The 17,430-nt window shown below is 43.7% G+C and overlaps 3 protein-coding genes across 5 annotated transcripts; 2 read left to right on the top strand and 1 right to left on the bottom strand.

Annotated features, from left to right (window-relative positions):
- The first annotated feature begins 2,450 nt into the window (after positions 1-2,450).
- Positions 2,451-4,041, top strand: LOC125534619. Its single transcript, XM_048697793.1, has 2 exons — positions 2,451-2,660; positions 3,562-4,041. Exons 1-2 carry the CDS (start codon positions 2,512-2,514, stop codon positions 3,803-3,805), a joined length of 393 nt encoding a protein of 130 aa, XP_048553750.1. The 5' UTR covers positions 2,451-2,511; the 3' UTR covers positions 3,806-4,041.
- A 6,453-nt stretch (positions 4,042-10,494) lies between these two features.
- Positions 10,495-13,514, top strand: LOC125540454 (thylakoidal processing peptidase 1, chloroplastic-like). Of its 3 annotated transcripts, XR_007297310.1 has the most exons (7): positions 10,495-10,890; positions 11,035-11,103; positions 11,202-11,270; positions 11,572-11,658; positions 11,741-11,906; positions 11,999-12,066; positions 13,054-13,127. XR_007297310.1 is itself a non-coding variant. In XM_048704075.1 (6 exons), exons 1-6 carry the CDS (start codon positions 10,606-10,608, stop codon positions 13,121-13,123), a joined length of 648 nt encoding a protein of 215 aa, XP_048560032.1. In that variant the 5' UTR covers positions 10,497-10,605; the 3' UTR covers positions 13,124-13,514. The 3 variants fall into 3 exon arrangements, 1 of the variants encoding a protein (XP_048560032.1); XR_007297309.1 differs by having other exon boundaries at positions 11,741-12,066; positions 13,054-13,514; XM_048704075.1 differs by lacking the exon at positions 11,741-11,906 and having other exon boundaries at positions 10,497-10,890; positions 13,054-13,514.
- Positions 13,515-13,805: 291 nt separating this feature from the next.
- Positions 13,806-16,912, bottom strand: LOC125540453 (probable magnesium transporter NIPA4). Its single transcript, XM_048704074.1, has 9 exons — positions 16,512-16,912; positions 15,916-15,972; positions 15,722-15,812; positions 15,470-15,630; positions 15,225-15,352; positions 15,000-15,137; positions 14,521-14,613; positions 14,253-14,358; positions 13,806-14,160 (listed from the first exon to the last, which is right to left on the bottom strand). Exons 1-9 carry the CDS (start codon positions 16,687-16,689, stop codon positions 14,036-14,038), a joined length of 1,077 nt encoding a protein of 358 aa, XP_048560031.1. The 5' UTR covers positions 16,690-16,912; the 3' UTR covers positions 13,806-14,035.
- Between the last annotated feature and the right edge of the window lie 518 nt (positions 16,913-17,430).

The raw sequence follows: 17,430 nt of genomic DNA, 5'->3' as shown, positions 1-17,430 counted from the left end.
TATTTAAATTGATGACATACACAACGTAATAGAAACAAGCGCATCTACTAACATTGTCATATTATGTAGCCTATTACTATGAGATCCATGGAATCTTGAATGTGTTATGTTCAATCAATTGAGGTCTACATTATTCAAGTTCTTCACTTGAGTATGAAATTTTGCACCATTATTACAACAAAACCATGATGGTTTTTAATTTACCCACCGTTAATTAATTATTTCGGGTTCATCCATGTAGGTAAACGATGACCGCAAAAGAATTTGAGGAGATTGCCCTCAATGGCCAAAACTACCCTACATCTACATGGGCCATGGACATCAAGATTGGTATTGCTTCCCGTGGGATAGCGCGTGCAATCTAGGATCCGGAGACTCCTCTACCGGCTGGACCCACGCCGCTGACTGAACAAGAAAACTATGCAACTTTATAGATCATAAGGCACCATATTCACCTAGATCTAAAGTTTGAGTACTTAGAGGAGGAATCTCCCAGTACTTTGTTTCTAGCCCTCAAAAAGAGATATAAACAACAGAAGGCAGTCGTCCTCCCAGAAGCACTCCATGATTGGACTCGCCTTCGTCTTCAGGATTTCAAGTCCATCAATTCGTAATATTAGTTCCAAGTTGCGTTTTTGTGGGAAGGAACCTACTGATGCAGAGAAGATAGAGTAAACTTTATCTATTATGCTCCCTTCGGACATGATCCTCCAGCAGAAATACCATGCTCGCACCTATACTATCTATTCCGAGCTTATTCATATGTTACTTTAGGCTGAAAAACATGATGAGCTACTCACTAAGAATGGATCTCAACGCCCAGCTGGGGCACAACCTTTAACTGAAATTCATATGAATGTCGGGAATAGACAGAAGTTTGATGGTGCCTATAAGGGCAATCAATCAAATTTCCAGAACAAGCGAAAACGCAATAGAGGTCTAGGAACTCAGACAAGATAAAATGCACTGGAAAGCTCAAGCATGATAAATCTCGCTTTGCAACAAGTGTGGATGCTGCACGCACCCCACTCACAAGTGCAAGATCCCAAAGCATATGGTTATGCTGCACCAACAATCTCAGGGACGCAAAGCACCTCAAGGGAAGAGGTTTGAAGCCAACTTCAACCTTATGACGTTACTGTTTTGGTTGAAAAATAAATAAAGAGACGTTAGTGTTAAAATATGAACGCTTGCACAACTTCAATAAGTGTAATGTTTATTATCCTTTATGATCCTTTAAGCATGAACAAATCACCGTTGACAACTTTATGACTTGACAACATACGTACTACGTTGCTGACAAAATTTGTACCATGTTTATATTTAAATCTAAATGTGGAGGTTGTCTTCCTACTCGGAGCCAAGTCTGCTAATAGATCACCTTGTATTGTCACTACAATGTTCAGAGGGATGTCGAGAACATATCCGTTACTACCAATAAATAAGCTCAAATGGACCAATTCATACAAGTATTTTGTCCAAATAGCATAACAATCACATAGCATGGCAAAGAAACTGAGATGCATTACATTAGTTGATAAGAACAGACTATCGGGCCGTTGCCTCATAGTAATATATCCAAAAACAAAAGAAATAAGCGATACGACATTACTTAAATTGTTAGCTTAACATGAATGGATGTGAACAAGATCTCATCAATCAATCATCAAAAATTAGCATTGCAAAGTGCGGAGGCATTCTAGTGATGCTATTACCTCCACTAGAGACACTTCCGAATGGAAGTTGGTGAGAAAGACATTGGTTATCTAAATGTTTCTTGAACTGCAACGAGTGAAGCTGTACCGTGGCTGAAACAGTGCATAGGGCCAGCAAATTATCCACCTACAAATATTGTAGCGTCATCATGTGGTGCTTCTCTAAATTCATGGAAAGAAGCTTATTCATATCAAATGTTCTTTCCGACCCTAATGAAGCAATGCCATGACAAATCCACCTTCCTCTTCTAGAATTGGCCAGTGTGCAGTCTGGCACGGTGAGTAGCACACCACCACCTTCCCGTGCGAATGTGAATTCTTGAAACAAATCCACCGCCTGTGGTAGCCGTATCACAAGTAGCTTCTGCTTCTTGAAATCAAACTCAAGGATTTGCCTCTCCGCATGAAATCCAAAGTCGTGTGATGAACTCCCAATAAAAATGATATACATAGGATATATATAAAAGTAGGTAAATAAAAATGATCTGCAAAGGAGAGAAAGGAAGTTGGAAATTAAACAGGGTATGTATAGATTACTGTTTAGGGGAAGAGGGTATGTATGGATATTTTTTCTTTCTTGAGAAACTAGAGGATTTTTTTTTTTTTGAGGATTACTAGAGGATAGAATTTTTTTTTGGAGAAACACTAGAGGTGTGGAGGTGGGCTGGCTGAGTAGGTCTAGTGGGCTGAGCCTAACCTCTTCTTCTGTTCCCGTTCCACCCCCAAAGAGAAACCTGTGGCACAAACAATTCCTACATCCGCCGCCCACGCCTGCTCTCCGGCCGCCGCCGCCATCATGTCCTCCATCATGTCCCGGTCGTCCTCCCCCCTCTCCACCACCGACGCATCCGTCGTCCAGCCTCCTCCTCCTCCTCCTCCTCCTCCGCGTGAACGTGAAAGTGAAACTGAAACTGAAGCCCCTCCTCTCTTGCCGCAGATTTCAAGGTGAGCTCACTCTCACTCTCCTCTCTACTTTCTCAGAAGAAATTTCTGGTATGTCTATATATTATATGGTGATGTAGTAGATGGAATGGTTGTGCAATACTTGAAATTTTGCACTGTCCATCGATCCATGGAGAATTGGAGATTAATTGTCTCTATCTATTCAGTGACTCGTCTATTGATCTGAACCTTGTACGTATATTGATTGACCTTTCTCGAACCCATGCTTGAGAGGCCATTGAATAACGTTAATCTGCAATGCGCCGCCGACCACCTAGTACGTTTTGTCAGCCTTTTTGGTACCACACCAAGCTGCCTGATTGCCAGCCATCCTACACTCATAGATACACCTCTGTTCTGTAGTAGGATGATCTTTGTCATATATAGCAAATGTGTAATTTTCCTGTTAAGGCAAATACGTATGTGAACAAAAACAGTGCTGCTAAAACTCCACAGCTCAACCTGACGATGGGTTTTGAGATATTGATTAGCTAGCATCTGCATTATATATTTGCCTGCCCCCACCGTATGTAGGGAAAATGAGGACGACTAGTATAGGGATCTAGACGTGAGGTGAGATGATGTGGTCCAGCAATATTGAGCACCGGATCACACCTGGACCTGGATTGCTGATCCTATATAAAACTCGACCAGTCGTTGTCATGCTCAGTCAATTTTGCGGCAATCAGTTTTCGTAACATGTATGGATCAATCACTTTGGGAACTGCCAGTGGAATATTTGCTTTGCTAGAATACTGACTAGTATAGTATGTTGTCCCTCTTGAATGCTTATCAACAATAGTGGCAGGCACATTGTTACAACAAACAATTTGTACTTGTGCATGGCCTGTATATATGTGTGTGTGTGATTCCCTGGGGCTAACCGGCCATGTTGCATGGACAGGATGTTGTTGTTGGAGCTCAAGCTGCAGGACGAGCGGCTTAACCGCGGGAGGAGAACAGGGTACGGCGGGAGGAGCTCAAGCGTGCCCGGCTGCTGCTGGAGGAGAGCATCTACTAGGGGAGGAGGAGGAACTCAAGCGCGCTCAGCTGCTGCTGGCGGAGGAGAAGAGGGTGCTGCAGCTCAAGCACGCCCAGCTGCAGGAGGCCAAGCTCAAGTCCGTTACAAGGTCGATAGACAAGATTAAGTCCTCTGCATTGTCGTTGATTCATTGTGCTTAAACATCACATGGCCCCGTTGACTTTGAGATTCAACCAACAACTAAATAAAATAAAACTAGTAACAGTGATGAGGCACAGCCCGAGGATGAATGAAGATGGGAAATCAGGTCTTTCTTGGTACCAGCAGGAGTAGATGACTGTACGTACAGAAACTATATCTATATGTATTCAGGTCTTTCTTGGAAATAAAGTCTTCCGCCACTTTTTATGCCAACAAGCAAACATGATCACTATATCTATATGTATGTTTCTTTGATTTCAGGCATGGCTTCCATTGTCGGCCGATCTCATTTCCGGGTGTGTTGAAGGTAGAGAGTTGTTTTTGATTTTTTTTTGCGAATAGTTGAGAGAGTTGATATTTGTCCCAATAGGGAGCCTTTGCAGAAGAGTGACTTCTTCGATTTCTTTGAAAATGCTTGACTGCCGTCTGTTCTTCGTTTCAACTCATCAAGCTTTAAAAGTGGCAGTGCCGTATCCTTTTTGAAGATCATAGTCTGCTATTTTTATTTTTCAAGTCAGATTCAGAAGGCGCGAATCAAATTGTCGAGGAACTAGAGGATTACTGCAGACTCGGTCTCACTCGCAAATCACCGTAAACAACTCACAACAGTAAAACCCACGCTATATACAACTACCGTCCTTCTGGAATAGAAGAAATAAAAGAACAAATCAACCTAGAATTAGATAAGAATCACATGAACGCCCAGCCCAGCGGCAGGTCTCAAAGTTAAGATGCCAGACACTCTGGTTCCGCTTCCTAACTCCTCGCCTGACCCTATTTTTTTTAACAGTTACAACAGCAGGAGAGGCTCCTACTGTTGCTCTATTAAAATGAGTCTCACTTCGGTACAACCCCTTACAAAACGTATCTTTATCTTTACCTATTAATAAAGCATGCAATGCTTCAGTCCGTTCACTTGTACGAGCAAGAAAAAAGAAGAGAAAAAGGAAATGTACCCACCCGCACAACCCCTTCACCCCCTGCCGCGCGCCGCCAACCCCCGCCTCGCCGCCTACTCCGCCGGCGTGTCTACCCTATCCCAAGTGCCCCACGCCACGGCCTTCAACCGCAGCTACCTACAGCTGGAAGCAAATTAATTATCCTGGCAGTTTGTGCTTAAACATCACATGGTCCCGTTGACTTTGAGATTCAACTAACAACTAAGGCTGGTTGTAATAGGGTGTATCATATACTAGTATCATGCATATGATATTAGTGTATGATACTACATCCGTAATGCATAATATCATATGTTGGTATTATAGAGGCCTATATTTATTACCATGCATGACACAAAGTATCAAAAGTGGCACGATTATAAAGAATAGCTTGAAACTATGTCAAGATTAATTCCAACTTATTATTGAAAGTCGCCATCGGATGGCTCTCTTCAAGAAGATCAAGATGGATATGAAGATGGTCTAAAACGGAGGTCGGATACAAAAGTTATGACAAGTTCAGAGATGCTCATGTTGACACCAGATTAAGATGGCCTCAGATGGAAAAAGTTTCAACATGAAAGTTGTGCGTCTCGTCGAAGCGGTTAATTTTGATATAAAAACATCTCAATCGAAGTCCATATGCAAAAGTTAGAGCCAAAAATGTGCGGCTGCATCAGAATGACCGAACACTCCGGGAATAATCATCCGGGTTTTGGATTTCTCCGAGGATGGTCGGACACTTCGGACATGTTCGTCCGGGTTTTGGATTTCTCTACTGCAGACTTCGGAAAACAGCCGAAACCCCCTCAAGATGGCCTCTGATAAAAAAACAGCCGAAAACCCCCTCAAGATGGTCTCAAGATGGTCTGGGTTGCTAGATCGTCTAATGAGCATAATGTGTCGGATAGCCCTAGCTTTATCAATCATGCATCTTATTACACGAAAGAGCCAATTCAAAGTAATTTGCATGCTTCAACCTCTTATGATACTAGTAACATGCACCATATGTACTCCAACTCTCATGCAGCGGCAACCCCAAAAATCGTTATGCTGATGAAGAACATGATGAGTTTGGTCAATAAAGTTGAAACACCTCTTGTAGGAACTTACAATAGCAAGCGACAAAGTGTTTCATCTTTTTATTCATCGGCAACTAATTTGCAATATACTAGTTCAACAATGACAATGGATGGGAGAATTGGCCATGCTACTACTAGCTATTCGACCAGTTACTCTCAACCGTCGTATGCTATACCTCATGTTAGTAATTATTCGGCACCGTATACAACTGTAGATGCTCATAATTCGGCTCCGCACCTTCACGGTCATAGCCGAATAAGTGAAAATTTTGCAGGAGTGCACATGCCATCATTTAATATTGTAGCATATAATGTATCCTCTACGCAATTGCGTAATTTTGGCAACACCTTAATGCTGAAAGAATCTAAAAGTATTATGGAGCAATCCCTTACAGAATGAGAAGTGACTAAATTAAAAAGGGATATAGCCCTAAATAACAAGACTAGTGCTCTTTGCCTTGAAGAATATGATAAGGGGCTAGCTCCTAATTATAATGCAATAAGAGCTAGAGTTTGATCTTCAATTAAAACAATGTGGAATAGTTTCACAAACTCATGCCACCTGGAACACCACAGCATAATGGTGCGTCCGAACGTCATAACCGTACTTTATTGGAAATAGTACAATCTATGATGTCTCTTACCGATCTACCACTATCGTTTTTGGGGTTATGCATTAAAGACACCTGCATTCACGTTAAAAAGGGCACCATCTAAGTCCGTTGAGACGACACAATCTGAACAGTGGTTTAGCAAGAAACCAAAGTTGTCGTTTCTTAAAGTTTGGGGCTGCGATGCTTATATGAAAAAGTTTCATCCTGATAAGCTCAAACCCAAATCGGAGAAATATGTCTTCATAGGATACCCAAAGGAGACTGTCGGGTACACCTTCTATCATAGACCCGAAGGCAAGACATTCGTTGCTAAGAATGGATCCTTTCTAGAGAAGGAGTTTCTCTCGAAAGAAGTGAGTGGGAGGAAAGTAGAAAACTTAATAAGGTAATTGTACCTTCTCCCTTATTGGAAAGTAGTTCATCACAGAAATCTGTTCTTGTGACTACTACACCAATTAGTGAGGAAGCTAATGATGATGATCATGTAACTTCAGATCAAGTTACTACCGAATCTCGTAGGTAAACCAGAGTGAGATCCGCACCAGAGTGGTACTGTAATCCTGTTCTGGAAGCCATGTTACTAGACCATGATGAACTTGCGAACTATGAGGAAGCGATGATGAGCCCAGATTCCGCAAAATGGCTTGAGGCCATGAAATCTGAGATATGATCCATGTATGAAAACAAAGTATGGACTTTGATGGATTTGCCCGATGATCGGCAAGCCATAGAAAATAAATGGATCTTCAAGAGGAAGACGGACGCTGATAGTAGTGTTACTATCTACAAAGCTAGAATTGTCGCAAAAGTTTTCGACAAGTTCAAGGTGTTGACTACGATGAGAGTTTCTCACTCGTATCTATGCTTAAGTCTGTCCGAATCATGTTAGCAATTGCCGCATTTTATGAAATCTGGCAAATGGATAACAAAACTGCAATCCTTAATGGATTTCTTAAAGAAGAGTTGTATATGATGCAACCAGAAGGTTTTTGTCAATCCTAAAGGTGTTAACAAAATGTGCAAGCTCCAGCGATCCATCTATGGACTGGTGCAAGCATCTCGGAGTTGGAATATACGCTTTGATGAGTTGATCAAAGCATATAGTTTTATACAGACTTGCGGTGAAGCCTGTATTTACAAGAAAGTGAGTGGGAGCACTACAGCATTTCTGATAAGTATATGTGAATGACATATTGTTGATCGGAAATAATGTAGAATTATTCTGCAAGGCATAAAGGAGTAATTGAAAGGAGTTTTTCAAAGAAAGACCTCGGTGAAGCTGCTTACATATTGAGCATCAAGATCTATAGAAATAGATCAAGACGCTTGATAAGTTTTTTCAATGAGTACATACCTTGACAAGATTTTGAAGTAGTTCAAAATGGAACAGTCAAATAAAGAGTTCTTGCCTTTGTTACAAGGTGTGAAATTGAGTAAGACTCAAAGCCCGACCACGGTAGAAGATAGAAAGAGAATGAAAGTCATTCCCTATGCCTCAGCCATAGGTTCTATAAAGTATGCCATGATGTGTACCAGATCTATTGTATACCCTACACTGATTTTGGCATGGGAGTACAATAGTGATCTAGGAGTAGATCACTGGACAGCGGTCAAAATTATCCTTAGTGGAATAAGGATATGTTTCTCGATTATGGAGGTGACAAAAAGGTTCGCCGTAAAGGGTTACGTCGATGCAAGTTTTGACACTGATCTGGATGACTCTAAGTCTCGATCTAGATACATATTGAAAGTGGGAGCAATTAGCTAGAGTAGCTCCGTGCAGAGCATTGTAGACATAGAAAATTGCAAAATACATAACGGATCTGAATGTGAAAGACCCGTTGACTAAGATTCTCTCACAAGCAAAACATGATCACACCTTAGTACTCTTTGGGTGTTAATCACGTAGTGATGTGAACTAGATTACTGAATCTAGTAAACCCTTTGGGTGTTGGTCACATGGCAATGTGAACTATGGGTGTTAATCACATGATGATGTGAACTATCGATGTTAATCACATGGTGATGTGATCTAGATTATTGACTCTAGTGCAAGTGGGAGACTGAAGGAAATATGCCCTAGAGGCAATAATAAAGTTATTATTTATTTCCTTATATCATGATAAATGTTTATTATTCATGCTAGAATTGTATTAACCGGAAACATAATACATGTGTGAATACATAGACAAACAGAGTGTCACTAGTATGCCTCTACTTGACTAGCTCATTAATCAAAGATGGTTATGTTTCGTAACCATGGACAAAGAGTTGTTATTTGATTAATGGGATCACATCATTAGATGAATGATCTGATTGACTTGACCCATTCCGTTAGCTTAGCACTTGATCGTTTAGTTTGTTGCTATTGCTTTCTTCATGACTTATACATGTTCCTATGACTATGAGATTATGCAACTCCCGTTTACCAAAGGAACACCTTGTGTGCTACCAAACGTCACAACGTAACTGGGTGATTATAAAGGTGCCCTACAGGTGTCTCCGAAGGTACTTGTTGGGTTGGCGTATTTTGAGATTAGGATTTGTCACTCCGAATGGCGGAGAGGTATCTCTGGGCCCTCTCGGTAATGCACATCACTTAAGCCTTGCAAGCATTGCAACTAATGAGTTAGTTGCGGGATGATGTATTACGGAACGAGTAAAGAGACTTGCCGGCAACGAGATTGAACTAGGTATTGAGATACCGACGATCGAATCTCGGGCAAGTAACATACCGATGACAAAGGGAACAACGTATATTGTTATGCGGTCTGACCGATAAAGATCTTCGTAGAATATGTAGGAGCCAATATGAGCATCCAGGTTCCGCCATTGGTTATTGACCGGAGACATGTTTCGGTCATGTCTACATTGTTCTCGAACCGTAGGGTCCGCACGCTTAAGGTTTCGATGACAGTTATATTATGAGTTTATGAGTTTTGATGTACCGAAGGAGTTCGGAGTCCCGGATGAGATCGGGGATATGATGAGGAGTCTCGAAATGGTCGAGACGTAAAGATCGATATATTGGACGACTATATTCGGACATCGGAAAGGTTCCGAGTGATTCGGGTATTTTTCGGAGTACCGGAGAGTTACGGGAATTCGCCGGGGAGTAGATGGGCCTTATTGGGCCATACGGGAATAGAGGAGAGAGGCCAAAAGGAAGGAGGCCTGCGCCCCCCCCCTCTGGTCCGAATTGGACAAGGGGCGCAGCCCCCTTTTCCTTTTTCCTCTCCCCCTCTTTCCCCTTCTCCTACTCCCGGTGGCGCGCCCCCTCCTAGGCCGGCCGCCCCCTCCCCCTTGCTCCTTTATATACGGGGGCAGGGGGCACCCCATGACACACAAGTTGATCTTCGTGATCGTTCCTTAGCCGTGTGCGGTGCCTCCCTCCACGATATTCCACCTCGGTCATATTGTAGCGGTGCTTAGGCGAAGCCCTGCGGCGGTAGAACATCAAGATCGTCATCACGCCGTCGTGCTGACGGAACTCTTCCCCGAAGCTTTGCTTGGTCGGAGCCCGGGGAACGTCATCGAGCTGAACGTGTGCCAAGAACTCGGAGGTGCCGGAGTAACGGTGCTTGGATCGGTTGGACCGGGAAGACGTACGACTACTTCCTCTACGTTGCGTCAACGCTTCCGCTTCGGTCTACGAGGGTACGTAGACAACACTCTCCCCTCTCGTTGCTATGCATCACCATGATCTTGCGTGTGCGTAGGAATTTTTTTAAAATTACTACGTTCTTCAACACGTGCGACCTCACGCCGCACTCAGCCTGGCTCGTGAGAAACAACCGATCCGAGTGTTTCCAGCGAGCCAAGCTCTGGACTACTTTGAGAAGCGTGCGATGCAGGTCCAACAGGAAAACAAGACAACCAAACATGTTTCTCCTTTCCCGCGCGGGTCTGATTGAACTAGATGCAGGCAACCAAACACGCCCTAGCTGAAGGATTGATTTTCAAGATTCTATGCGAATCGTAGAAAAGAACTGGGCCTTACTCGGTTACTAGAGCGGTTGTGGGAAGTCATTACTGTACTAAGGAGGAGTCTTGGTGTGGAAGGAAGCCATTACTCCCACTCCCCACTCCCTCCCTCTTCTTGGAGAGAGAGAGACCAAGAAGAAGAAGGGGATGGCGACGGCGCCGCCGCGTCTGCTGCGGGGCCTCATCGCGCCGCTGCCGCTGTCGCTGGCGGACTGGCTGCCGTGCCACCAGCAGCTGCTCACCTCCGCCGCCCTCCTGCACCGCTGCTGGCTCCCCTCGCTGGCGCGCCTCCGCTGCCCCTCCTGCTCCGACGGATTCAAGCTCTTCCTCGTCCTGCTCCTCGTCTCCGCCGCCCTCGCCGAGGTCCGCTTCGTCGCCTCCGCGTCTATGGCGCCCACCCTCCGCCCCGGCGACCGCGCCGTCGCAGAAAAAGTAGCTTCCTTTTCTTTTCTTTCCCCCTGCTAGATGGTGTAGATAGATCTCTTCCATTCTGCTTGTCTCCCTTGGATCTGCCATGATCTACCAAAGAATGAAATGGGGAATGAATGATTTGATTTCGATTCTGATTTTGGTCAGGTGAGCTACATGTTCCGGCGGCCGTCTGTGGGCGACATTGTCTTCTTCAGGGTGCCCACGGCGCTGCAGGTACATTGCTCTGCTTCTTCTCTTCTTCCATTCCATTTTTACTGCTTGTCAGTCAGTCAATCTGATGCTACATTTCTCCTAATTCTTTTTAACTGCAGAATTGTGGCATAAATAAGGATGTTGTATTTATTAAGAGGGTTATTGCCACCCCTGGAGATTTCATCGAGGTAATCAACCACATCTTCTTCAACTTACCATCACACATTCATCCATTTACTCGTTCATTCTGCTGACTGAAATATAATGCTTTGCCCCACCGCTGCTTCAACGCACACGCACTATCTATCTATCTATCTATCTATCTTCAGATGCATACTCAGTACTAGTGTCATCTGTTCACGCTGCTCTGCTGATTCACATATGTAGGCTGCTTCAGCAAATGCTAAATATATATCAAGATGCATTATACTGTACATTCTTATTGAACCTGGCTGCCAATATTGTGCTTACTCACGCACATTCTTACAGGTTCGACAAGGCCAGCATATTGTCAACGGTGTTGCACAGAAGGAACATTACACCGCACCCCATGCGTCGTACACGATGGAAGCCATGGTTTGTTCGTTGCATCTCTTTCTATTACCCTGCTGAGTGAGCATTGTCTCCTTGAGCAACATTGAGGAGTTGCTATTGCCAGGTCCAGAGATACTTGTATGCCCAAACTGCTTGGGGTCATTACTACACAAACAAATGACCATACTGCTACTGCAAGAGGAGGACCAAAAGTGGCATGGCTGCTCCGTGTTGTTGACATCCTGAGTACCCCCATTATTCTTTCGAAATGAAATGACGGGTCTCAGATGGTGGATGATCTCTCCCTCCAATCCTATTCTCGCTGTCTGCTCAATTCTATTCCCGAATCCATCTGGTACTAAGACTGTCCATCATCCTGCAGCGCCTCCCTGAAGGCCATGTATTCGTCATGGGTGATAACCGTAATAACAGCTGTGATTCTCGTGCCTGGTAACACAACACATCCATTCCCATGCCAGGCCAATCCTCCTGTACATGTATTGTAGCTGATTTTCTTGTGTCTTGAGATTATCTTATTATACTTCAATTGTCGAGAAAATCTTGTGCTAGTCAATATTATAGGTGTATGCTTTAGACCAGATCCAGTTTGACTGCAGATTGCATTGCCATGATATCTTTGATCGAATACTTCAGTTATATGTGCATTTTTATTTGTCTATTCATAGCTGTACTGTCAAGATGTCAAGTATAGGTTTGTAAATAAATGCGGGGAGTTTAAGCCGCCATCATTTAGTGTAGTACCATAAGTGTAGAATGCACATATATGCTTGACTTGCCAGAATGCTCTGAAAGGATTTTCTCAGTTGCATTTGCTTTGTGTTGGCTGTATGGTTGTTGAAAAATCTCGTGCTGATCATATTAATGTCTTATGCTTTGGACTAGATCCTGCATGATTGCAGATTGAATCGTCGAATTGATGTGATAATCATTTGGTCTGTAATGGTGTAGCAGTAGAATGTACACATGTGTTGGAGTTGCCAGAATGTGCTCTAAAAGGATTTGCTCAGTTGTAGTTGCTTTATGTTGGCTGTATGGCTTCTGAGGAAATCCTGTACTAGTCCTATTATGCATTCATGCTTTGGACTAGATCCAGTATGACTGCAGATTGAATCATTGAACTGCTATGATGATCATTTGATTGGCAATGCACCCTAAGGATTTGCTCTGTTCAAATTGCTTTATTATTATGATTGCATGGTTGCTTTGTGCTATTATGGCTGATTGAATTGCCGTGATAAACATTCAATCTGTAATGAGAAGAGTAGAATGTTCTTCCATGTTTGTAGTTGCCAGAAGAATGTGCCCTAAGGAATTATGTACTTGGTTACAGTTGCTTACATATGACTACTTTCAATTGCTATTTTCTAGAAATTGTTAAGGGAACTAGCACTAATATTGTGATGCTTGTGGTGACAGGGGACCTCTTCCTATCAGCAACATTCTTGGAAGATACATGATGTCCTTCACAAGGTCGTCCCTCCAATAGCCAAGGCGAAGAGCTTCGATGACCACCAGCGTTGCCGAACAACCCCCTGATGCCACTCGATATGATGTTATCGAGCTATGTTGGGCCTCGAGCCCTTCTTAGTATGTAGATCCACGAGACCTTCCTATGCAGTGTGATTTAGCACTGTCTGTGTAGTACTTGGCAGCTGTTGTCACTCACCCCTGGACTGTCAGGTGTTAGTTAAGCCTACTACTTGTTGGTAGAACCTGCAAAATGTGCCTAAAGGTTCACGCCTTCTAGTAACCATAGCTGTCTGAATCTTACCGGTAATGTTTTACTATTATGTACCGCGTGCTTGACTGTCAGAAGTTTGCAATGAATCATTGTGGTGGTTCCTTGCTGCATCTAGATAAATCTGTAATGTTCATCACGGCAATGGTTGATGTCTCTTGAGTAATGGTAGCTGTGTCTTGTGTATGTAGTTGATGTATTAAATAATTGTTGATAATACAGGTTGTGTTCTTAGCTCTTTTCTTTTGGAATTAAGTAAAACATAAGATTACATCTGAGCCATACAAACTACATACTAATGAGTAGACAGAAGAAAACCAGGCTTTGTTGTGAATTTTTCAGACAAAAAACTGAGATTGCAGCATCACATTACGAATATTTTGCCGACGTATTTAAGTTTACCTTGACTACCATATTGGATGAAACCATGTCAACAGCAAAGTAAACTATGTTAAAATTTCAGCACCCATCCATTATACAGAACTTCCACTCCGGTGCTAAGCTAACAACCTACTACTTAGATACCTTGGGGCTCAGGCACAATGCTCCCAGAGCATACGAAACAGCCGAGATACAACGCACACGAGACAGTTTTGATTACAAGCTTGCTCCTGAGCCCTAGCTCGGTGAAAATCGATGGTCAGCGCGGCTGACCGGGCATCAATGCAGTGACCGGAACGAGTCCGACGATCTGAGAGGAACCCCTTCGCTATACTCATCTGTCTGCTTGAAGGACCGCGCCGATGAAATGGTTGGGAGACGAAATGAAGAAGAGTTCGATAGCCCTGCAGCGGCACATAGCAGATAACTTGGTTTCAGAGCATGCCACCAACGAAGGAACAAGAAAAATACCAGTTTGGAGCGAAACTCGTAGTACCATCAGCCATGTCTTTTGTTTTGTGAAGCAGAAATGTCCCCGAGAAGATGGTGACGAAGCCGCACATCTCCGTCACGATTTGTGTCGGATTTTGCCGGTCCCAGTCCTACATGTAGATATAAAATGAAATGAGATGTTCTGATTACAAGCATTTCTAGGTAGACAGTATGGCTAGAATTTCTTGAAAGATACTGCTTGAATGAAATGCCATGGAAGACACAAGACAGGAAGAAGCAGAATAACAGCTCATGCAATAGAATCTTCATACCTTGAACATAATCACACTAGCCAAGATGGTTAAAGATGTGAACATCGTATAATATATGGGTGATACAACTGCTGTATTAAATGTGTCAAGGGCCTGCAATTTATTCAGGGAGCAAATCAGTTGTCATCTTATTAAAAATAAATACCAATTGCTTGGTTAGGGAAGTAATGCCATTTGATATTAGTGAACGTTAGCTAAGAATTATGAAGCGGCATTCCTTTCCGCTTACACAATGACACCATCGTGTCTCAGCAACAACCATGGTTTTACCAACGGAACAAGATCTACTGGATATTCTAAACAGTTACTGCTCTAAGAATACTGATGGCTTAAATGGGGTGAAAATAATAGCAACCATATGCCATTTTTCCTTGGTTTATATCTTGTATAGTTTTAGAACTCCAATCACCCTCGTATTATGCTGACATGCTAGGCCATGTACGGGTGATGCAGAGAGAGGAGATCAAGTAGGTATATACCTTGTTCAAGTAATTCATTTGAGTAATGATGCATGAGATGACAACCATAGTAAAAGCCCATGTCTGGGGATATATGAGTTGGTTTGTTCCGGAAAAGGTGAGCTTCAAAGCTATCCCAAGAGCTTTCACACTCATGACCTGCACAGGTCAACGAACGCGTTCACACAATATACGACTAGAGAACGATATATATACAAGGATATAAAACTAGAGACAACAACATACCGAGATGGAACCTACGAGAGAACAAACACCAATGTACACCATGACATGGGTTTGGCCATAAAGTGGAACAAACTTGAACACAAGCACAGCGACAATAGCAAGTACTACGGCCACATAACACATGAAGGCTGAAAAACAACATGAGTTGGTTAGCACTCACTGTTAATCACAGTGAAGTTGATAAAGCACGGTAAGTGACACTGGAAGGAACATTCAGAAACTGGCCAGACGCAGACAATGTATACCTGGTTCAGTGGCCAGATCCCAAACTTCTATCACCGACTCAATTTGACGCTCTTGCGGGGCATGGAGGACAATGGTGGTGGATCCCACAACACATAGGACGCATCCAAGAACGCCGAATATGTGCAGCTTCTCACGCAGCATTACATGTGCAAGTACAGCGCTGCAGTACAGATAAATGATGAAACCAGTAAGAATCTCATGAGGTGAGAGGAAACACAGGAGGGAAGGATACTGTAACCCAAAAGGCTTGCCTGATGATTATGCTGAGAGCACCAAGAGGAGTAACCAAAATGGCTGGCGCAAAGGCATAAGCCACGAAATTCGCAACTTCCCCAACAACCACTGCAAAGGAATTTAGAAATGTAGACGGTACAGGATAAGTTGAGGTACCTATATAGAGAAATAAAATACAGTACGTAGAAGATAGAGAAGAGTGGTTGCTTACTTGTTATCATGCCAACCCACCAAAGAGGCTCATATAAATAAGAATAGCCACCAACCCCTGTGATAGATAACATGGAGCATCAGTAGTTGAGTACAGTTAGTTATACACATGAAGCACAAGACTTAAGATATGACACATGGTCACGGATTAGCTTAGGATATAACAGTAACAGTTTGGGGGCATCCACAAGTTTTGTTTTTGTTCAGAGAGCTTCACCGAGCAGCGAGCAGAGTAAGCAATCGTGCAGCAGGAAGATCGCAAGCCCAATTCTGAGCATTTGATTGATGCATCAGTGTGGCGCGCCGCCTAGTGCGATGATAAACATTGGAAGGACACAGAATGACATAATAAAATAGAAGTCTAAACTGCGGTCGACACGCCATATAACACATTCAGTGCAATCAGACAGTAAGTTGTAACTCCATTTCTGAATATAAAGCGAGATAGGCATGAGGCAGGTGAAATGGGGATGACATTTTTGTGCAGAGGATAGGGTGGTCCGTCTGTGGTGAATCCGGGGGAAAAAGAAGTGATTTTTCAACCCGAATTGCGCCTCGCCACCGGAGCGGAAGGGGGAAGGGGGAAGGGGGAGTTACCGGCCCTGACGCCGCCGGAGGAGGAGGCGGCCTTCTTGAGGCCCTTCTTCTTGATGATGAAGCTGGCGCCGATGAAGAGGCTGGAGGAGATGGCCAGCACCAGCCCCTTGATGTTGTCCGACGACATGCCCGTGTACCACCTCCCGCCCCCCGACGCCGACCCGCCGTCGCCGTCCATGCCGAGCCCTAACGCCGCAACGAGGTGGAGGAGGAGTAGCGAGGGCGCGTCGGCCTCATGCGGCGCGAGATCGGCGGCGGCGTGCTTCTCTCCAGGAGCAGAGCAGAGCAGCCGCGGCGGGGCGGGGCGGGGGGTGGTGGCGCGGCGAGGGTTGCTCGTTGGTCGCTGCCCAATTTCTCTTCCTTTTTTTTGCTTCACTCGGAGCAGAATTATTCATTCTAGCACCGGCACCAGCACCAGCACATGTGTGTGTGTTCAGCCCTGTCAGTAATTTTCTTACTGATATTTGTGTTTTTCATTCATCTGTGAAAGTGATTATCTTTTAAATTTTTCGCACACAGTACATATACAAACGCTCATCCATTCACCCTATAAACACACACACACTCTATTCCTATGAACACCTTAACTAGTTCCTCTAGTGACATGGGAATATAGCAGAAATGAATCTCACCTTTTTTCCTAGAGGTGACCTGAGTTATCGAACCCACAAAAGACCGGTGTCCTTTAAGCTAGGGCCTTAAACAGATTTTTGCTAGAGAATTAAATTTCAGCTTTGAACGGATCGATAGTAAATCAAGTTGACGTTGAAAATACTTATAATACAAATAGGCATGTGGATGAGGACTTATGCTTTAACCATATGTTTGAGATGTGCTTGCTACGTATCGAATTGGGGGATGGGTTCAAATTACGTCTTGACCAGCACGCATCTTGCATCAAGAGTCATTTCTCCAACCG

Source organism: Triticum urartu, chromosome 2, assembly GCF_003073215.2.
Source record: "Triticum urartu cultivar G1812 chromosome 2, Tu2.1, whole genome shotgun sequence".
Taxonomy (NCBI): Eukaryota; Viridiplantae; Streptophyta; class Magnoliopsida; order Poales; family Poaceae; genus Triticum; species Triticum urartu.
The sequence above is the reverse complement of the archived record's forward strand: the minus strand, read 5'-3'. Positions and strand labels throughout refer to the sequence as shown.